We start from the raw sequence: 20,240 nt of genomic DNA on the forward strand, positions 1-20,240 counted from the left end.
GCTCACTTTGGCAGATATGTACTACAGGGGCTCTCAACCTACTTTGCGCGTTGACGTCCCTAATATTTTATCGATCCACGGATAAATAGACACATCGGGGATCGCTGTTAATCAAGTTGAGAGACTCTACTATAATCCATAAGAGTGCATAAGAGCGTCTGACGTAGTTCTTGTTGAAGGCAAATAAGTTGTAATTGTTTTTCAATTTCGCTCTACAGCAAATAATGGGTTGCGATGGTGGAACTATTCCCCGCAGGGACGAGCTCGTAAGAGTTAAAAAGAAGCCAGAGCAGGTAACCTTGTGTTGACTTTTGTGTACATTTTCGTTACTGTATACAAACAGCGTTCTTTGCAGTGTTACGTGTGTCAAGTCTTTTGTGAACTTTCGATATAAGTATTGTACATGATAATCACAGTTAATTACTCTGTATTATATATGTAATGTACAGAATGTTGTAATTCTTTGCAGAAAGATAAGGAGGCAGAATTGGCATTTAAATGGAGGCATTGCACGATAAAGCAATTACCGCTACAGCCACCGGTAGTAGCCTGTGCCCTAGGCCGCCTGTATAGCAAAGAATCCGTATTGGAGGGTCTCCTCGATAGAAGCACACTTCCAGAATCAGCGCAGCATATTAAGGGCATTAAAGATGTAAAGAATTTGAATTTAACGTCAAATCCAGCATTCGATGCTAATATAGCAGAAAAAGGAGATTGCTACACGGACGGAGGCAAAAGTCCATACATTTGTCCAGTAATTGGATTAGAGATGAACGGCAAATATAAATTTTGCTTTCTGTGGTCGTGCGGCTGTGTGATGAGCGAGCGTGCCCTTAAAGAAGTCAAAAGTACAGTAAGTGTTTACTGTTAAATACATTGGAATAACGCGATGTGATTTTGTATTTGTGTGTTCCTTGGATGTGTTTTTTCAGATATGTCATCAATGCCAGCAAGCTTTTTCTAAGACAGATGTTGTTACTATAAATGCAGAAGGTGATGATCTTAAGCTCATGGAAGAAAACATGATAATTCGAAGGGCTGCGCAGAAGAAGTCTAAAAAACAGAAGCACAGTGAAGAGAGTAAAACTGAAACAGTTACACAGGACGAGGCGCCAAAGAAAAAGATTAAGAAAGAGGATAAAGTCCCTGGTATCAAGGGCAACAGTGATAGGAGCAAAGCTGAAGATCCAGCGTACAAAAAGGTTAAAGAGAATTACAGCGTTGCTAAAGATCCCAAAGCATCGGAAGTGTTTAAAAGTATTTTTACTACTCATAAGTCTGCGGCCGACCAAGATAGAGCACACTGGATTACGTATAATCCGTTCTACAATTAAAGCACTATTAATTTCAATATGAGAATGCACATAGGCAAAATATGCGACGACAATTGTACTGCAAATAATGAAATGTTTTTATGGCATTGAATAAATAGTTTTATCTACAAAAAGGAAATAGTCTTATTATTTTGATCATTTCTTGAATTGCTCTTAGGAGTCGCGTAGTGCGCCTTACGAAATAGTAACATTCTTTAATTAAAAATATATCACCACTTACTGAGACTAATTTCTGTAACAAAAACTAAATAATGGTATTATTACATGTATGTATATTAAAACAATAATTATTATATAGCACAAGTGAATAACAATGGAAAATAAGCTTATACTATGTTGTTCGCGTATATATACTTATTCGTTATAAGCAAATATGTATTCTATAAAATTTAAAGACTAAAATATTCGGAAAAGTACATATACAAAGATATAAAAAATGCTATTAATGTTAAATCCAAAGCTACACCTGTGCGATCTATTGGAAGTATGCATACACTAAATTCCCTTATATTTATTTTGTTCTTATTTAAGCAATTAAACGAACTGATTAGCGTTCTCGTGTTTCAGAATGAATTAACGACACATGAAATTTATCAAAATAATTTATATAATTTTCAGATTTACGTAGAGCACTGTATGTTTAAAGGCACGTAATATAGTTTATTTTATTCCCTAAGCGTTTACCATAGGTAATTAAACATTATCTCACATTAGTCGAAGATTTGTCATTTACAAAGTCACATTTGAGGCACTCTGCGCACAGAAATCGTTTGAATAACTCTGCGTAATCTACTGACCGCTCGTTTTCTTCGAGAATGCCTTTTTGATATTAAGTAATTCCATCGGTTTAATAAATAGAGGATAATACTTCCTACGATAATGATTCCCGCCACGTAACTCCACTTACTTGTAAATATCTCACTATTATCTTCGTCATTCTGTTCTAAATCGGCAGTAATGTCGTTCCGCCCTGCGTGATGCAGCGTAGGAACGTTTGCCCCTCCGACTCGCCTTTTAAGCCACAAAGAACTCGAATCTTGCAGAACTGGATTTATCGCGACTATCGCATCTCCCACAGATAATAATTTTTGTGGTTTATAAAGATTTCTGAAGTGGGATTAGATTTGTGCATTAGATCACTGTTAATTCATACGTTACGTAAAAACTCAACAGATTTAGGATCACTTACATAGGAACAGATTCATTTAAAGGTCTCGGAACAGCGAGAGTGATAATCGGGCAAGATGGAAGTGGTCGAATATGACCAGTATTAGTAGCCTCAGGCAGTAATACTTTACTGTGCCGCCTCAAATGACTTCCTTCCATACGCTGAGGTAATTCACCACTGTCTAACACACTAGGCTTTTCAAGAACCTTCGCTTTGTTCTGAGTTTCATCTGTGAAAACGGTCGCGACATGCCCCGTTGTTGTGTATTCCAATATAGCATCGAGCATCCAGAAACAAGCTAGAAATGCATAAAGTATTGTCATAAATTGGGATTAAATTGTGTATTCGTTTAATTTATATTTAGCACAAGTAATAAAGATAACTATCGAACGAAGGTTTGGCGATGAAACATACGTTTTTGTAAGTGGCTATCGTCGATACAATTTGAATCCCCATACACTACAATTCTGCCTGGTACAACACTTATTTGATCTTTCGCATCATCTTTTTCCACGTTCTCTTTATTTGGTATTACATTATTGCTGTGGTCTTCGTTATGCACTTTCTTAATATTCTTATAATCGCTGGTTTGAAAGAGTCCAAGGATTGGCACGGACAGTGTGGATCGCGATTCTGATTCAAGCAAAAGCTCTTGTCCTTGATCGTGTAATTCTGTATAAAGAATAACTCCGTCTTTTGGAAACCTTGATCGATAAAAAAAACACATGTTTCGTACAATAATTTCTAAAAATATGTAACTGTTTCCTTAGTAATGCTATTATACCGGGTGATGGTAGTGCCGGAAGCAAAAGTAACAGGCGGGTGTTGGCCAAGAGTAAATTGACCATTGCGCACTTGATCTCCGAATGCTATTCCCCAGTTAGGATATAGCAGGTCATTTAGAGCTGGTATATTCGCACCTCCTGTATCTGGTATCCACCACTGCCGAGTATTTTCATCATAAAACTTTACCTTCCTCATAACGGTGACGTTATACCAATCTGCAAAAACAATTACAGAGAGACCTTCTTCTTCTACATCTTTCTTCAGCTTAGTGACCTGAAACAGGTTCGTCATTGTTTATCCCGATTAATTTAATATCACTGAGAATGTAATTTGTATGATATGCGTTATATTACTTCTTCGGGAAAGAATTCTTCCTCCGTATCCACAATAAGCAAAGTACCATAATTTCTAGCATTAAAACAAGTGAACGGAGCACCGAGTACTTCCAAATAGTAACCAGCATTACGTAAATGCTGGTACATATCTTTAAAGTTAGTGTGGATATGATCGCCATTCCAATCAAGGGGGTCGTTTTTTGCACGTAAATCATCTCTGGGGAAATATCCCGGAGGGTAACGCAAATTGTGATACTGATCCCACAGAATGCGTTTACTATTAAAGAAATATAATTAGTTCGAACCGCGCTATAAATTCTTGTAATCACGTCGTGAAAATCCTTCTTTTTTACTACTCACTGGCGAGGAGGCGTGGGAATAACCTTCGCCTTTAAAGGTAGTTCTATTTTAGATTGCCTTGGTTTTTCTTCTCCATCGCTTGGTGGCGATTCGATAGTAACAGATATATGACCTAAGCGTAAAGTTAAACTTCACAGAGACAGTTTTATTTAACATGTTCGAACGCAGGACGAAGTAACTTATGAAATATTTTTAACCTTGCGCTATGCCTTGCCAGTCACGAGCAGAGGATGGAACTGTTATCGCGACTGCTAACCATCCAGACCATGGCCAAAGAACATCGCTGTAGTTTACTGACACGTCGATTCTTTCGCCGTTACCATTTCCGGTGTACGGATGCCATACAAGATCCGCTACATGTCCAGACACTCCCAAGCCGTTTATTATAGTTACATTTACGATTGTGGGCATGCCAGTATGATATACAGCTTGTGTACAGTACGGCCACATATACTGGCATTCGGTTAGATCTATATAACTGAGAATATAACACAATTAATGTACCCATTGCAAATAATGGTAAATTACATTAGGAAGTAGTTACCTGGGACTGAGCGTGGCAATCGGCGTGTACGAACGAAGAAAATGGAACGCTCGTAACAGGTCTAATTTTCCCGCACCTTGTTCAAACATTCCAACACCGGGTAAACGACGCGCAGAACCAAGTAGTGCTTGCTTCATGCTAGCTGGAGTTACCTTAAACGACGCGTACAATCTCTAAATTAATCTTTTGTTTACGAACGCATAGAAATATAAATTTGAGGTGTAATTACTCTTTGCTTAACAGTTTGGGATCCGTCTGCTTGTACAAACCCACTGGCTAGAAGTGCTACAGCTCCAGCAACAACCGGGCTAGCAACAGACGTCCCAGATAATGTTCTGCAACCTGCTTGTAACGCGGATCCTCGTACTCCCGATCCATATGTAACCAAATCAGGTTTCACTCTCCCGTATCCAGCTGGTAATTCCCATGTTGTCATGCCTCGCGATGAAAATCTAGCTATCTGATCTTCCCAATTAATCCCGCCCACTCCAATGACATCCATTTGATCCGCGGGATTATTCAAGGTACTGTATTAAAAACGAAACGCAGCCTATTTATGAAGTATAATTTTAGATTTAAATATCAGGAACAGCGAAGTTTTAGTTCTTTACCCATACAAAGGCCCATCGTTGCCGATCGCAGAGACCATGATCACGCCGTTTGCTGTTAATTCCCATACTTTATCAACAAATGGATGATCCATGAAGTCTGGACCTCCGATACTAAGATTCAATACTGTAACTTTTGTAAGAATGGCATAATTGAACGCATCCAAGAACCAGGACGTGTAGGATACCTATAAATGAACGAAAATATTGTCACGGTATCCGGTATTGAATGGAAAATTTTACGTATTAACAGAATTATCCGAAATACCTGGGTATTAGTGAAAACACGGAAAATATGAAGCTCAGCATCCGGTGCAAAACCAAGACAATCTATACAAGATGATGCAATAACTCCAGCCACAAATGTTCCATGACCTAATCCATCTTCTAATGTCTTTTCGTTTGTCCAATTCGAACGTTCTTTAATTTTCTTAAAATGTGGGTGACTAGCCGCTAGCCCCGTATCAAATATTGCTACCTGATAGTAACCATTATACATGCAATAACTATGATTTTCCAACCACTTTTAAAAAGGTTTGTTCGAAACTGTATCTTTTACCTTAACACCATTGCCAGTAACACCCATTCCCCACAGAGCATCAGCTTGAAGTATGCTCGTAATTTGCCAAGGTATAGCTCTTAATAATCTACGCGATGTATGGCGATTGGTCGACTGCCAGAATTGATTGTTCTAAAATTCATTTCACATTTTAGTATACACCCGTTTCGCCCGGTTCAAACAAATTATAATGTTCGACGTAGAAACTAACATAGTTATTGATTTTCCTTTTAAAATTTTTATATTCTGGGAAATCAGTGTCCTCCGATGCATTAACGAATTTCAAGCTTCTCTGTACAAGCCTCTGTGGTGTAACTCTTCTTATAAGAGGATGATTAGTCAGAGCGTCGAGACCGTTATCTTTATCTGTTTCTTCCAAGAGGACAACGTCAAAGTCGCTAGGAAAATTGCTGGCCAAATTGTCACGAAATAGAATTTTCCAATTGCGAATACCAGAAGTATTCAATGCAGCTCTTATATAGTTCTCACGTGTGTGAGGTTTATAATAGCCCTTAAATGCAACGATATATTCGTTCTCTATAATTCTGCTAGCAAAATGAACTTTTACTTGTTCTGGATCGTCACTATGACACGGTAATTTGATTATTTTATGGAGCTCAGAATTTACGGAACTGTTGCTCTCGAGCGAACAATTCACTTGAATCTGCGATACTTCAATCACAATACCAAGTAGCAGCAATAAAGGGACGTATAGCCAGCATGTATGTGGCTTCATACTATTAATATCAGCTGAAAAATATGTACGAGTTATTTTTAACAATCAACATGGGTTTACAGTTAAATTGCATCGTGGATTTTAATTTGTAAAACTTACATGCAGTAGAAAGACATAATTCATCAAACCATATCTTTTCTGAACATGCTTCTTGTTAATGTATCAAAAGGCAAGAAGCTAATATATTTCCTTTATTTGTTCAATTTTTAAAGAATCTAAAAAAGGCGTAATAACGGTTTTTTTTTATCGCCAGTCTTGTTTTCATGTCATAACCTCAATGCTCGTAAAATAAAGATCCGCTTCAATTGAAAAATCGAAATGTTCAAAGCATGCATTTTCGTTTAATATCTTTGCGTTCCTTACTTCTTGGAGGTACAATCGATATGTTTTATTGCGACTAATCTGTACCTACAAACAATGAACAAACAAATCATAATGTAGCGTATTATCGTGCTGTTTACAGAACTTCACATTGCACAGTGCTGAGATATAAGTATACAGTAGCAGCGGTTTCAGTGTTTATATATTGTATATTTAACGATTAAGGAAACAGTAAAATACGTCAGTTATTTATGTTTAATAAAAATTTATTCTGCAAAGATGGAATAATCTACCCAGAGGAACTACCCGCGAATTACTTTGGACGAAAGTCTAACGAAGGTAAAGAATTTACGCATCGGACTAACCTCTAACGTATATTCATTTTTTATAAATACTAGTTTCTACCACAAATACAATGAGTTTAATAATCTGTGTCTTGTTAATAAAGGCAGGAAAGTTTTTTAATGTTTGGAATATAAAATTTCGATAATTGTCACGTGTGTGCTGTCTGATCTTTGTATGCACATGACAGCTGATTGTCAAAATGCGTATCATAACCGTGTAACTAGTATTAGTATTCCTACTGTATATTTATAGAATATTTGTATGTGTATTAAAATGTTCAAAATTCTGCGTAATTATATTTTAAATGTTTTTAATGAAAGTTGTAGTGTTTTGTACTGTAAGCAGAGAGTGAATAGTTTCATAATGGAATCCAACACGGATATCGTTATGGACGAAGGCGCAGTTATTGAGTTTAGTTTATCATCACCCACTCGCAAAGACAATGAAGTCAACGAAGAGAGCACATTGGCATCAGTCATCATAGAAGAACTGGATGAGAATGCTCTTAGTAAAATGAATGTAGATATGGCAGAGTTCGTTGAAGCCAGAGCTTTGGAAATGAAAGATATAACACCGGACGTTGTATCGGATGTTTATTCCGAGCAAAGCAATTCTGCTATGGACGTTACTACAGACGTAGAAGATCAAGACATATTACTAACAACAGAGGAGGAAGATAAATTAACAAAACAGTTTCTAAACGGAGAATTAACATTCTCCGAGTATTCTTCGAGAATGGATCAGGACATAGATGCGGAAACTGTGGAGGCTGATCCACCTAGGTAGTACTGCAATAATGATTTTTGTAGTTGGTGTAAAACAACTGGCAACAAAGTCTCCTGTTTGTAGAAATGATAGTGAAAGCGAAGATGTAGGAGCGAGTAAAATAATTCATCAGAAGACATCGAAAAGCAGAGGACGTTATAAGCGGAAAAAGAGGACGCTTCCTCCAGTTCTGCAGGGTCTCATGGGTGAAGCGAATTTAAGATTCGCGAGAGGAGACATAGAATTAGCTGCTCAGATATGCATGGAAATAATTAGGCAAGTGGTCTCTACCCAACTCTGAGATTATAAAATGGAACACCAGAAATGATATAAATGTTCTTCTACCTCTCCTTTAGACAAGTGCCAAGCGCTCCAGAACCATTTCACACCCTGGCTATGATATATGAAACAGATCAACCAGAGAAATCTTTGCAATTCGCTTTGATAGCGGCACATCTCAGCCCGAAAGATGCCGATCAGTGGGTGCGTTTGGGTAATTTGTCAATGGAAAGTGGTGATATCAAGCAAGCTATAACATGCTATAATAAAGCGATTCAAGCAGATCCAAAAGATATAACTTTATACGAAACACGAGGACGACTTCTAGAAAGAAACGGAGATAGGAGGGCTTTCTTAAAGGGATATTCAAAATTACTTCATCAGCTGGGGCCTGAGGATGGCGAACATATAATTAAATATGCTAAAATGTTAGCTAAACGATACATGGAAGAAAACAATAATGAGCAAGCGTTAGAAGCAATGGAAAATATTTTTTCAAAGTGTCCTACTTTTATTACTCTGGAAGAAGTTAATATTATGACCGAGATACTAATAGCACTAAAAAAGTTTAAGAGATGTTTATACATTTTAACTACGTATACTCGTATTTGGGTGAAATACAAAAATATTAATGATAAACTGAGTCCTTGCGTGCCTGTAAAAAAGGCTGGAAGCGAAAAGAAAGAAGAACTAGAAGACCAGAGTATATGCGAGATAGAACTCTGCGGAATACCCGATGATGTTGTCGTCGATTTAAAAGCAAAGTTTCTTGTGATCCTCATTGAATTGGATCAAATAAAATTGGCTGAGAAGCTGTTGTCCAATTTCTATAAGCAAGAAAATCCAGAAATTTCTGGAGATCTCTTTTTAGATATAGCAGAAACATTGATGGGGAAGAAAGAATTTGAACGTGCTTTGATGTTACTGGATCCATTAGTGAACAGTAATAATTATAGCTTAGCTGCAGTGTGGTTGCGGCACGCAGAATGTTGGGTTGGTTGCAAAGACTTAAAGAAAGCTACAAAATCTTACGAAGTTGTTAGAAAGTTATCTCCCCAGCACTTAGGTGCGAGAACAGCGCTAGCTAAACTGTACGAGCTGAAGGGTCACTACAACAAAGCGATAGAAGTTCTCGAACAAGATTCAGAATCAGATACGTTAGATCCTCACGTAGTTTACAGAAGAACATTACTTCTTTGTAAAGTGCAGAGGTACGATGAATATTTTCAATCAGGTATGCTACTTTTCTCTAGACACTGCGTGCATATAAGAAACAAAGTTGAACTAAACGCATTAACTAGAGCGTACGGAGTACGACAGCGTCTGGAGTCATTAAAACTTCATCGAATGTCGCGTGGAGAGAAATTCGAAGAAGAAAATGCACCAGTGTTCCTTGCTACCACAGAGTTAAGCGAACAAAGCGAGTACTTCTTACTTTTAGATATGTGTAAACTGGCTGGTAAATTAAAGAAATATGGTCTGCTGGAAAGGATCTGCTTGAGCGCTTTAACATCGAAAAGATTTGAAAAGAGAAACACGCACATTATGTTCTTAGGCTTGCTGGCCTGCATCTACAACGATGATTCCTATCACGGGTATAACATCGTACGACTATTAATACGTGTTTGCCAGAGGCCGAACTCGTGGAATCTGTTAAATATCATTATTCAGAAAGCGCAAGATTCCAGACATAATAGATTCATTATGCGTCTTCTTGGAAGGGAAGATGTGTTTTCTTATTTGAACATATTACACGCAAACAATTGCCTTGTTTCTGGAACATATAAGTATGCCCTCAACGATTATATTTCTCTGTTTAAAATAGCACCCAGTTCGTTATTAGCATTACTAATCAGTGTAACTCTATTACAAATGGGGTGCCAAAAATTATCCGCTAAGAAAAATCAACTTGTAATTCAAGGTAATTACAGTTACGTGTATAAATCATTTTACTTCACTTAAGAAATGGAATTGAATATTTTTATTCGTCAGACGTACTCATCGAATTTTTAAATTCTAGCGAACACATTTTCTATACTTATATTATTTCGTTTTAGCTCTTGCTTTTCTGAAGAAGTATTGCCAATTACGGGGCGAGGACGGTAAACAAGAAAGTTATTATAATATGGGCCGCGCATTCCATCAGATTGGCTTATTACCGGCAGCTGTACATTTTTACAAACTAGTCCTCGAGGAAGATCCTGGAGACTTAGTTAGAGAGAACTCGAGTCTTTTAGACTTGAAACAAGAAGCTGCTTTTAATTTACATCTCGTTTACTTACAATCAGAGAACTATTTATTGGCAAGAATGTACCTTGAAAACTACATTGCGGTTTAGTTGGAAAATGATAATTTTTATGTGTTATATTCACTGTATGACTGGGATCTTAAATGTAAGGTGGACTGCCAAAGTGAGAATAAACATGTACTATATGAATTGAGATATTGTTATAACTCAACCACCTATCATTATATATCATTTCGACAGCATAAACGTGCTGCTGAGTGATTAATCACTATTGTTTTTCAGAAGCATAAGCGAAATGAGTGTAGCGTTAGCTGACAAAATTGAATTTAAGAAACTATGCGATATCGTGGAAAGAGTCACGAAAGCACAAGCTGCCAAGAAAGCTGATATCTTAAAGAGGTTCATCCATCAATGTCGCCTCGATGGTCGCAAACTAAAAGCGGAATTCCCAGATGCGGTACAGTTACTCATTTATTATCAGTGATTGGAAATATTCGAAAATGTGATTTAATTGAATTTATATTGCTAGGACGTGACACTTTTTCCTGTATTAAGATTGATTTTGCCATGCCTGGAACGAGAGCGTGGGCCAAGCAATTTAAAAGAGAAATCCCTTGCCAATCTCTATGTGCGTGTATTTTGTTTGGGCAAAAATAGTAAGGATGCAATTAAACTTATACAATACAAGTGAGATTATTACTTAATACTCGTTGCTCCACGTTAGCCTGCTTATTATATTACTATTTTTTGACAATCAAAATCGTTTCAGAGTTCCAGTAGCGAAGAAGATTGCAGGATGTGATTTTGCGGAGAAAGCTTATTCGATTCTGAAAAATCGTCTGCGACGTGAGGGTTCTGGTTTTACAGTAGCACGCATCAACTTGTTTCTCGAGAATATATCATCGGGGAACGCAACTGTTCAGCAAAAGGATGAAACGTTTAAAGTTTTACTAGGGAAAATAAATGCATTGGAGTTCAAATGGATAACACGAATAATCCTTAAAGATTTGAAGCTTGGTATTGGAACAAAAAGGATACTACATGGTTTGTCGATTTGTATTGTGGTTTTTAGTTTCAGTAGTTCATAACTGTTTTATTAATTCCAAAGTAAAAATGTCTGATTATGAATCGTGTATCCTTTCAGTATTCCACCCGGATGCAAATGCACTGTACGATGTATCGTCAAATTTACGCCAAGTCTGTGATAGACTGCACGATCCTCAGTTGAGGTATCACTGTGATATCGAAGTATTCTCTCATTTTAAACCCATGCTGTTAGAGAGATACAACATTGAAGACGTAAAGAAACTCTTCGGCAAAGGGGAAGAATACTTTGTACAATCCAAATACGATGGTGAAAGATCTCAGATGCATATGAAAGATGGCAGATATAAATATTTCACGAGACAAGGATATGACATTACAAAGTATCCCGGTTACGGAGAAACTAGTTCTGCAGGTATAATTAGAATATATTGTTAATTAAACTAAATTTACATGTTTATCGAACAAATTAAGGAAATATCTTATTTTAGGATTTATGAGCAGCGTATTCAGTCGACTTTTAAATCCAGAATGCAAGTCAATAATTCTAGATGGCGAATTAATGGGTTGGCACAAAGAGAAAAAGTTAATGGGTTCAAAAGGGATGAATTTTGATGTTAAAAGATTATCGGAAAATAGTCATCATCAACCCTGTTTTATTGCATTCGACATTATTTTATACAATGATCTTTTACTTCATAATGAACCTTACGAAAAAAGGCTGAGAATCTTGAAAGATGCTTTTAAGGAAGAAGAGGGTTGTCTAATGTTGTGTAAATCCACTACAATTTCTAAAGGGTATAATGCATTTTTTTGAGTAACTTAAAACGTACATTCCGTGTGAATAATCCTTATTAATATTTTCAAAAGCGAGGAATTATGCGCTCTATTCAACGAAAGTATGAAAAACAAAGAAGAAGGAATCGTAATAAAAAAATTGGACACTCTGTATAAACCGAATGTACGAGACGGTACCGGTTGTTATAAGATAAAAGCTGAGGTACCATTCTCTTCTCTGAAATATTTATCTGGCATTAGTAACTCGTCTATTCTTTAACAATAATGTTTCAGTACTCCGATGATCTCGTGCAAGATGTAGATTTGATTATTCTTGGTGGGTACTACGGCGATGGAAAATTTATGGGTTTAATCAAAAGTTTCCTAATGGGAGTAGCTTCGCCAACAACTATTCCAGGAGCGAATCCTTCAAAATTTCTGTCTGTTGTATCAGCTAGCAATGGTTTGTCTATGGAAGAACTGAAACAACTACAGAAAAGATTCGAAGACAAATGGAAAGCAGAGTGCCCTCCAAATGTTACACCCCCAGCTGTAAGTTTCTTTTCATGAAATAAATAGCTGTCCATTAAACGCCATCCCGTGTATGCTGTACAGCACGATCCACCGAAATTATGGATTTATCCCGAGGATTCCATTATTTTGACAATACGAGCAACAGAGATGACACGGAGCAACGATTACCCAACAGGATACAGTTTACGATTTCCCAGAGTCATGAGTGTTAGAACTGACAAGCCATGGTATAGCGTTTGTACCACAACGGAATTGAAATCATTAATTAAAGTACGTGCACTTCAATTTTCTTGCCAGGCAAATATACATGTGTAACTGTTGTTCAGGATACACGACCAATTCAAAAACTGACGAAGCGAGAAGTGGATTACGATGACATAGGAGAAGCTTCGGAAACTAAAGTACGTAGAATAACGAAGCAACGTTCGCCGAGGTCGGAAGAGAAATTACCGAAAGAAAATATTTTTGATAACCTCCCGCTTCCACTTACAAGACTTTTCAATGGTAAAGAAATTTGTGTGATAAACGGGAACGAGGATTTACCCAAAGAACACATTGAAAAAATTCTTTTGCAACACAGAGCTAAAGTCGTTCAAAATCCACTGAAGGAAAACTATTGCATCATCGTTGGTAATGTTAAAACGGTAATAATATTGATTACATTTTCCATTTCTCACCTTCAACACACTACTGATCAGATATCTGAAATTCAACTTCTCAGGCGAGAGCAAGCAACATTATACAAAGTAAAATGTACGATGTAGTAACGATAGATTGGTTTAAACGGGTTACCAAAGAGGATAATTGGCCCTCGTTGCAAGAGTTTCTACCGTGGGATTTGATATGCAGTCGCGACTCGACGAGGCGTCGATTAGCGCAATACTACGATGATTATTACGATCATTATACCGTAGATGCCGATGAGCAAAGTCTGAGCCGCTCCTTCAAGAAAGCCGAAGAAACGGTACCGATTTTAATCACTATATTTTATAGCAACTTCAACGGCAACAAGTCATGTCATGGAAATATTGCTTTCAGGTAAAAACTATGGAATTTAATGATGCCCAAATGAGGGAAATGGATGAAGAATTATTTTCCAGCGAGACATCGCCTTATTCCATATTTCGAGGTATCGTGGGCTACTTCGATGACCAGTCAGATTGGTCAAAATTCGAATTCCGTTTCATGACGGGGACGATTAAGGAAAACGTCGACGACTCTGTAACCCACGTGTTTGTTAATGGAAACTCCATCGGTCCTGAGCTTCGACGTTCAATCAACAAGTCGGGATGGTCATCGACAATTGTCAGGAGCGAATGGATCGGGGAGTGTTTCAAAAGGAACGAGCTCATCCCGGCCACGGAATACCTTCTTCATTGAAGCTGCTTCATTTATAAGCGCAACGTAATTCATGTAACTTGTAAAGAAATGTTCGACTAGCGACGTCGCCGAATGCTAACTTTGGTGTTTAAGTTGTAGCGCGTCTATTTGTAACATGAGCACTGAAAATATACAGATTCGTTTTGGCTCGTATTTTCGTTAAGTGCTGAGAAACTGGGTACTAGCCGGAGTGACAGTCGGACAGTTCGCTCATTTAACATCCCGCTTTCGAAATATTTCTTCTCGGTTGAAGTCGGCACCCTATGTTGTGCTCGTTTTATTTCATCGGAATGCGTGCGAAATGCGAAGTCGAGGGGGCGACGCAGCTGCGACGTTTCCTTCACAAAGCCTGCCATTCAGAGAGATTCTCGGGTAGATTAAGACTTCGCGAGCACGGATACCGATGCACCGGCCAATGTTCCCGTTCCATTATCAATTCGAAACCGAGGAGATTCCCGTTTAATCGATTAGATTATAATTCCAAGGCCGCGCTTCGTCAACACCTCGATCACTGCCAAGTTAGCAAACGTTTTATTCTGATTTCTATAAAATACTGGACAGCAGAAGAAACAACACGTCACAATATACGTATATATGAAGAAGATACATGGTTATCAAACAGTAAAATATCTATCAAGAAGGGAGACTGGTCGCCCAGCGATTCCGAGTCTGGCGGGCGAAGCGAAAGAGCCCCTCGGCTCTAAATGGCGTTTATTTCCCTTTTTCCCTGGCCGACTAGTAGCTGAAAATTTTCGTCTAAGATGTATACCGCGGTATCGCGTGATGTATAGGCAGCGTTAACCGTTGCGGATATCTCGTTAGCGTAAAGGAAGCTTTCGTCCAGCGGGGTCAGAATATAATATATGAATATGACTGACGGCTCGGCGTCGGTGGAAGAGTCTACTTATAGACACTTCAGCTACGGACACGACGCGTATTAATCGAGTTTCAGATTTTCCAACAGCGCCCGACGGGACGAGGGGGAGGGAAGGATGACGCGTCACTCCTGCACCACGTCCAATTTATTCGCGGAGTTTCAGCGCTAACTCGGTACCTGCCAATTACGCGCACTCGTTACTGTTGTTCCCTCGCGTTTCATCGTAGCGCGTTAAATTTACGGTTCAACCGTTCACGCCTGGATTCCGCGTTTATCGATGATCCCTGCGAAAGAATCGTTTAACCCGCCGCTAGTTACATCGCCCCTCGCCAATGCTCGAATTTGTCTCCGCTCCGTTTTTCCTGGGCGGTAGGCCATTATGCGGATACAATTATACATCCATTGCGTTGGACCTCTTAATAAGATCTATCTTCTCTTCTATTAACTGTTAATCCGTTTCTAGCGCGGCTGCTTGATGTCCCAGGTAACGTGACGTTCATCCGTGTATACAGTTCTCGTGTTCGCTTGTTCGCGGTAATTCGGCCTCTTCCACAATCTCTGGTACTTGTACGACTCCTCGAAGCTACCTGCTTCTTCGCTGAATAGTCTATCGTCCCTCGTCGATGCGTGGTAGATAGTCTGATCGGTATTGGTTATTTCCAAGTCCTCCTTGAAGGTAGACAGAGACATCAACGAGGACGAGGACGAGGACGAAGTCGACGAGGGGTACGTGCTCGTTCTCTTCTTGTTCCTCGAGCATCGTTTCATGCACGCTTGAACGTTCGTGTACACAGAGGAGATCGGTTTTCGTTTTTGATAGAGGCAGTCCTGCGACAGCATCCAGTGGTGATGGCGATTGAAAGAAGACAAGCTCGACGACGACAACAGAGAATTACGGCTGACTCTTGTGTTATACCTGCTATGCTTGTACCGATTAGTCGGGGTCATGGTGCAGTACGACGATCTGTAAGATGGACACCGACAAGCTACTCGATTACCACCCACTGAGCTTTCAGTGAACTCTGTGGAAGTCGTCGAACTGTACGCCGAATGCGTTGAGTTTTCGCATCTCAATTCTTCCCTTGCCTTGTTGCACATTTTGTTCTTGTAAATGACTAGTGTTGGCTTCTCTTTGCATTGCGCGAGTCGCGGCTTATACTTCGCGCAGCGCGTCTCGCAAGCCGAAGTCAATTTACGATCCAACGCGGAGTCTATACTCTTCCTCGACCTCACGCTGTCCCGTGCGCAGGTGTTCTTCTTTGATCGCGAGCTCGTAACAGGTATCCTGCATTGCGGTTGCACGAAACAAGGATTGAATTTTAACGGATAATCTTTTCTAGCGCTGTTCCACGGCGAACTGTTACGACATGTTCTGAAAGGATAGAATGTTTCCATGAATAATTAGTAACGAAATAAAATGAGTACGTTAAAAACGGTATAAGTAACCTCGTGTCGCAAAAGTAATTTTCGCAAGGAAACTTCGAGAGTTTCTTCCGATTCGTTGTGCCCTTTTGCCACGCAGCAGGAAAGGTCGATTCAATATCCACTTCGCGATGAACCCGCTTCTGCACCTTTGAAGTCGATCGAAGCCTATTCACCGAATGTTTTAAATTGCTGTCGAACTCTCGGGGTGATTTAACGCTGCTTATCTCAGCGCTCCTGCCAACTTTCGCGTGATCCGCCGGCAATCTCTTTTCCGTCGCAGGCGTACACTTGGTCCGTAATTCACGATACAGAGCCGAGTCCACGCAGTGTCCTTTTACAATCGTGTCGCTGAAACTGCTGTTACTTTGCGAGTGCCTTTTAATTGTTCCCGAGGGGTATTTCTGTGTATCCGTGTCTACATCTTTAATACATGTTTCATCAAACGGAATCTTATTCCTCTGCGCGTCTGTAACATCTTTAGCAATGCCTTTTGGAGAATCATTATCACAAATATCGCCAAAAATGTTTGCTTCCGTAACAATTCGAGGAGAAGGCTGGGCTGTGGAAACTGGTGCACACATTTTCCACACATTCCAATCAGAGAAAGACTCTACTTCATCATCTATCTTCGGAGCTGTTTTCTCTTCGGCATATTTGATATCCATTGGCGGGATATCCGCGTTTGCTTCTTCTTCTACCGACTTAACATTTGCACTCGAAGCGTTACAGTATTCATTCACAGTCTCTCCCCCGTGTCCGCGGGTCGCGTGTACATTTTCTGCCGTGTTGCTTAAAATTTCGCCGCATGTTTGCGCATCGTCGCCGATAATGTCCCCTGAGGTAACGTTACCGTTGTCCTTGCACACTTTCCAATAATCTGAGACGATATCTTGGGAAATACGCAAGTGGACGCGGTGCAGTTTGTTTCTTCTTCTCTTCATCAGTTTATCGGCGCACACGATCCCGGTGCAATGGCGAAAAAGGCAATGTCTACCAGATCGTTTCCCTCGCACGCTGGTGGCTGATTCAGTGAGCTGATTTAGCGCCTCCTATTAAATCATTGAAGAATATTTTAACAAAATGTCACGCCGCTCGTTAAGTGCCGCTCACCTTCGGCTTCCGGTTAAGCAATGTCACGCAGCACATACAATTTATCGACGATATATCTGCAATCGAAGCAACCACAGGATCACAGGTCTGTTTTACGATCAAAGGGACCCACGATGTTAAGACTTACAGCGATTCGCTGGGGAACTCGAAATTACCATTGTCATTTTTAGGGAGACCTCTTCCTAGCGCCAGTACAGTCTCCGATACAATCGTTGGATCATTCTGGTGAATCCATTCCTTTATCCTCGTGTACCCTGGAAACCACGATTCGTTATCTTTTTGTGAAAAATTCAGCCCCCGAGTTGCGTGACTTTTAATAAACACAGAGTTCTGCACTTACATGTCCATAGGTTTTCTGCAGCCGCAAGTATAGACCTTGGCCTGCATTCTACGCGAAACGATCAATGAAAGTTGTATTTAATTCATCCGCGATAAGGTTTTAAACGAATCTTATCACCCCATGCTTACCCTGTCCAGCATTCACACCTGCCAGAGCGTCTAAAGTGCAGGAATTAGTACTAAGTATTACAACTTTTGATTATGCCGCGAGCACGATATCGCTGGCCATACGATACGCGATATTCCTTTAGGAGTCCGTCCACAGATCCGCGCATTTCTAGCGTGCACTCGAGGAAAGCGTCCCTTCGCGACGAGGCTAGTTGGAAAACGGATCCTCGGAGAAACCTCGCACGTATGACCAACGTGACTCACTTCTCTCCTTTCCGTCGTACGAACTCCCTCATCCTTGGTCCGCACAGGCAGCTGTACTCTCTGCAATACACACGTGGCCGTTTCTACCGTGTCCCCTTTCGTTATTACCTTAAGCGCCGAGCGAAACTCACTTCTCCTTTAAGAAAACCACGTAGACGAAGAGCATACCCGTGAAGCCCGCGAGAAACTTTCCTAAGTACCAAGCAAAGTTGCTTGTACAGTGGGGCATCGCAGTGCATTTAATCACTGGTTGTTCACCAGCCTTGCAACTGCATCGATGAAGTAGGAGCATTAATACAAGCACTTCGAGAAGAAGAATGTAGAAATATTGAAAGGTATTCGAACGACCCTATTCTCTATCTGAGACTGCAAGCTTCAGTCAACTCGATTTCGAACGGGCCCAAAGAGAGAGGAACTCTTCGGAATCGCAAGGACGCTGCCCAGTGAAGCTTTTTTCAGTCGCAGTACTCGTGGGCCAGCTCAGGTACCCCGGGAGCGCCAGTTCCCGTCTCGAGGGCACGTTCCCAGGGAACAATTACCCTTGAAGCAAGCCTCAAGCCCTGGGGGATCTACAAAGCGCAACTGGAAGCATTCCTTTGCCCTGTATTCTCACCTCGGATATACGCAATAGCTACGAGCAGAGTGTGTCCCTTATATCGTCCTGTCGCGGAAGATCGCATTACAATTCACCTCGCGGATGTATCACCACGAAATTTCTCGGAGCTAGTTTCGATATCGATCGTCGCGCTGGTGATACTCTCGGTCGTTTGAATTTTGAATTACATAACATGTTTGCGACGCCGAGGGCCGCGTTTCCGTTCCTCTTCGCCGGCTTGCATCCGAGAGACGCGCGAGGCCGCGTGAATTTCAGCGCGCGCGAGACTTCCGGCGGAGACTTGTCAAATGGACGTTTCGTTAATTCTCGCGCACGACGATCTTCGAACAAATGCAAAGGGGCATCGATTTGCAAATGTCAGTGCGCCCGTCGGAACCGTCGCCTACTTCTGAGACTTGGCTTCAACCTTTTTCTGCGGTTCGAAGAGTAATCCAACACTTTCAATTGCATTCGCGATCATGTACTCTGAATAAATATAATTGTCGCAAGTGGGAGAGACATTCCTGAGAACGGTTCAGTGGCAGAGGGCCCAGATAACAACGTTCGGATGGCGAAGTATTAACAATTCAGGAATCAGAGTTCTTTACTCGAAACGAATGCATTTTTATGAGAGAGTCGAGCTAATCTTAGCCACGGATATTCTGAGGTGCAACATCTCGTCGGTCACGCGTCCTCGGCGGATCCGCGGCTGCCTAACGGATGGAAAGATGTTGAATGACCTGTCAACATATTTGCCGCACTGACAACACCCTCGGGAGCAAAGCTGTCCGTGTCGATGGCGGGGAAAAAGGGGAAGGAACGTTTGAAACGACACCCCTTCGTTCCACGCTCATTAGGGAGAATTCCTCGGTGCGTTTCACGCGTGCCTACCGGCGGATGTAAATTTAAACTTGTCCGATCACTCCTTCTTTCGTCGTCCGCGAGCAAAGTCGCTCAAAGCACGCTGTCGCCACTTGCGGGAGCGAAGCCCCGCTCGAAGCGATCGGGACGTATTTCATGCCCTGATAATCAGGCCCATCGAGCTAGATATATTTGATATATCCGATCAGCCGTGACGAATGTAATTAAAGGAAGTGAACTAAGACCAGATCCATGGCTGAATCTATTTGTTTATGTCGACGTGCCGTCTAAGTGTCCAGGGAAGCGGAAGACGGTGCAATCCATTCACCCTTTCCGCTCCCTATCGCGTTCACGCGAAAATAGAAGGGAAAGAGAGAATCTCGTTCGACTAACAACGGTACACACCGCCAGCTGCAGCCACATGGCATTCTTTCTGTGATCTTGCTCTAAGAGCTCGTTAATACGATCCTCTCGGATGTTGCCAACGCACAGTTAATATTAGTTTCGAGTATGTTTTCTTAACGTATGAGTGTTCTTT

At 40.6% G+C, this 20,240-nt stretch overlaps 4 protein-coding genes across 11 annotated transcripts; 2 read left to right on the top strand and 2 right to left on the bottom strand.

The window, feature by feature from the left end:
• The first annotated feature begins 96 nt into the window (after nucleotides 1–96).
• Nucleotides 97–1,452, top strand: LOC143368209 (replication termination factor 2). The gene is made up of 4 exons (XM_076810701.1): nucleotides 97–115; nucleotides 219–293; nucleotides 470–853; nucleotides 933–1,452. Exons 2-4 carry the CDS (start codon nucleotides 225–227, stop codon nucleotides 1,332–1,334), a joined length of 855 nt encoding a protein of 284 aa, XP_076666816.1. The 5' UTR covers nucleotides 97–115; nucleotides 219–224; the 3' UTR covers nucleotides 1,335–1,452.
• Nucleotides 1,388–7,074, bottom strand: S1p (membrane-bound transcription factor site-1 protease). 2 transcript variants are annotated; one of them, XM_076810686.1, is made up of 15 exons: nucleotides 6,530–7,074; nucleotides 5,906–6,444; nucleotides 5,695–5,826; nucleotides 5,404–5,613; nucleotides 5,139–5,323; nucleotides 4,757–5,054; nucleotides 4,528–4,679; nucleotides 4,181–4,461; nucleotides 3,984–4,095; nucleotides 3,642–3,900; nucleotides 3,287–3,561; nucleotides 2,917–3,206; nucleotides 2,524–2,800; nucleotides 2,242–2,441; nucleotides 1,388–1,578 (listed from the first exon to the last, which is right to left on the bottom strand). In XM_076810686.1, the coding sequence occupies exons 2-15, from the start codon at nucleotides 6,428–6,430 to the stop codon at nucleotides 1,544–1,546; spliced, it is 3,231 nt and encodes a 1,076-aa protein (XP_076666801.1). In that variant the 5' UTR covers nucleotides 6,431–6,444; nucleotides 6,530–7,074; the 3' UTR covers nucleotides 1,388–1,543. The 2 variants fall into 2 exon arrangements, with proteins under 2 accessions (XP_076666801.1, XP_076666800.1); XM_076810685.1 differs by lacking the exon at nucleotides 1,388–1,578 and having other exon boundaries at nucleotides 1,587–2,441.
• Dnalig4 (DNA ligase 4) lies at nucleotides 6,949–14,276 on the top strand. 5 transcript variants are annotated; one of them, XM_076810690.1, is made up of 12 exons: nucleotides 6,949–7,090; nucleotides 10,671–10,845; nucleotides 10,918–11,075; nucleotides 11,158–11,432; nucleotides 11,533–11,847; nucleotides 11,924–12,230; nucleotides 12,303–12,432; nucleotides 12,504–12,761; nucleotides 12,825–13,013; nucleotides 13,070–13,387; nucleotides 13,465–13,707; nucleotides 13,782–14,276. In XM_076810690.1, exons 2-12 carry the CDS (start codon nucleotides 10,684–10,686, stop codon nucleotides 14,121–14,123), a joined length of 2,697 nt encoding a protein of 898 aa, XP_076666805.1. In that variant the 5' UTR covers nucleotides 6,949–7,090; nucleotides 10,671–10,683; the 3' UTR covers nucleotides 14,124–14,276. The 5 variants fall into 5 exon arrangements, 2 of the variants coding, with proteins under 2 accessions (XP_076666805.1, XP_076666806.1); XM_076810691.1 differs by having other exon boundaries at nucleotides 6,968–7,090; nucleotides 10,677–10,845; nucleotides 12,504–12,759; nucleotides 12,823–13,013; XR_013085175.1 differs by lacking the exons at nucleotides 10,918–11,075; nucleotides 11,158–11,432; nucleotides 11,533–11,847; ... (5 more) ...; nucleotides 13,465–13,707; nucleotides 13,782–14,276 and adding exons at nucleotides 7,417–7,878; nucleotides 7,946–8,137; nucleotides 8,218–10,061; nucleotides 10,198–10,551 and having other exon boundaries at nucleotides 6,957–7,090; nucleotides 10,671–10,812.
• Nucleotides 14,277–14,419: 143 nt separating this feature from the next.
• Nucleotides 14,420–18,761, bottom strand: LOC143368206 (uncharacterized). Of its 3 annotated transcripts, none has more exons than XM_076810692.1 (7): nucleotides 18,378–18,761; nucleotides 18,004–18,306; nucleotides 17,876–17,923; nucleotides 17,663–17,789; nucleotides 17,536–17,591; nucleotides 16,447–17,474; nucleotides 14,420–16,372 (listed from the first exon to the last, which is right to left on the bottom strand). In XM_076810692.1, the coding sequence occupies exons 4-7, from the start codon at nucleotides 17,697–17,699 to the stop codon at nucleotides 15,460–15,462; spliced, it is 2,034 nt and encodes a 677-aa protein (XP_076666807.1). In that variant the 5' UTR covers nucleotides 17,700–17,789; nucleotides 17,876–17,923; nucleotides 18,004–18,306; nucleotides 18,378–18,761; the 3' UTR covers nucleotides 14,420–15,459. The 3 variants fall into 3 exon arrangements, with proteins under 3 accessions (XP_076666807.1, XP_076666808.1, XP_076666809.1); XM_076810693.1 differs by having other exon boundaries at nucleotides 18,004–18,033; nucleotides 18,247–18,761; XM_076810694.1 differs by having other exon boundaries at nucleotides 17,691–17,789; nucleotides 18,004–18,761.
• Between the last annotated feature and the right edge of the window lie 1,479 nt (nucleotides 18,762–20,240).

This window comes from Andrena cerasifolii, chromosome 4, assembly GCF_050908995.1.
Source record: "Andrena cerasifolii isolate SP2316 chromosome 4, iyAndCera1_principal, whole genome shotgun sequence".
NCBI lineage: Eukaryota > Metazoa > Arthropoda > Insecta > Hymenoptera > Andrenidae > Andrena > Andrena cerasifolii.

Coding starts and splice junctions, on each gene's coding strand:
- S1p (XM_076810685.1), bottom strand. CDS start 6,430: ATGAAGCCACATACATGCTGGCTATACGTCCCTTTATTGCTGCTACTT. Junction 5,055..5,138: donor AACGATGGGCCTTTGTATGG/GTAAAGAACTAA, acceptor TTTTTAATACAG/TACCTTGAATAATCCCGCGG. Junction 2,801..2,916: donor CGATAGCCACTTACAAAAAC/GTATGTTTCATC, acceptor ATGCATTTCTAG/CTTGTTTCTGGATGCTCGAT.
- Dnalig4 (XM_076810690.1), top strand. CDS start 10,684: ATGAGTGTAGCGTTAGCTGACAAAATTGAATTTAAGAAACTATGCGAT. Junction 11,076..11,157: donor ATTAAACTTATACAATACAA/GTGAGATTATTA, acceptor AAATCGTTTCAG/AGTTCCAGTAGCGAAGAAGA. Junction 12,762..12,824: donor CAAATGTTACACCCCCAGCT/GTAAGTTTCTTT, acceptor TATGCTGTACAG/CACGATCCACCGAAATTATG.
- LOC143368206 (XM_076810692.1), bottom strand. CDS start 17,699: ATGACAATGGTAATTTCGAGTTCCCCAGCGAATCGCT. Junction 17,475..17,535: donor TGCTTAACCGGAAGCCGAAG/GTGAGCGGCACT, acceptor ATGATTTAATAG/GAGGCGCTAAATCAGCTCAC. Junction 16,373..16,446: donor AATTACTTTTGCGACACGAG/GTTACTTATACC, acceptor CTATCCTTTCAG/AACATGTCGTAACAGTTCGC.
- LOC143368209 (XM_076810701.1), top strand. CDS start 225: ATGGGTTGCGATGGTGGAACTATTCCCCGCAGGGACGAGCTCGTAAGA. Junction 294..469: donor TTAAAAAGAAGCCAGAGCAG/GTAACCTTGTGT, acceptor AATTCTTTGCAG/AAAGATAAGGAGGCAGAATT. Junction 854..932: donor TTAAAGAAGTCAAAAGTACA/GTAAGTGTTTAC, acceptor GTGTTTTTTCAG/ATATGTCATCAATGCCAGCA.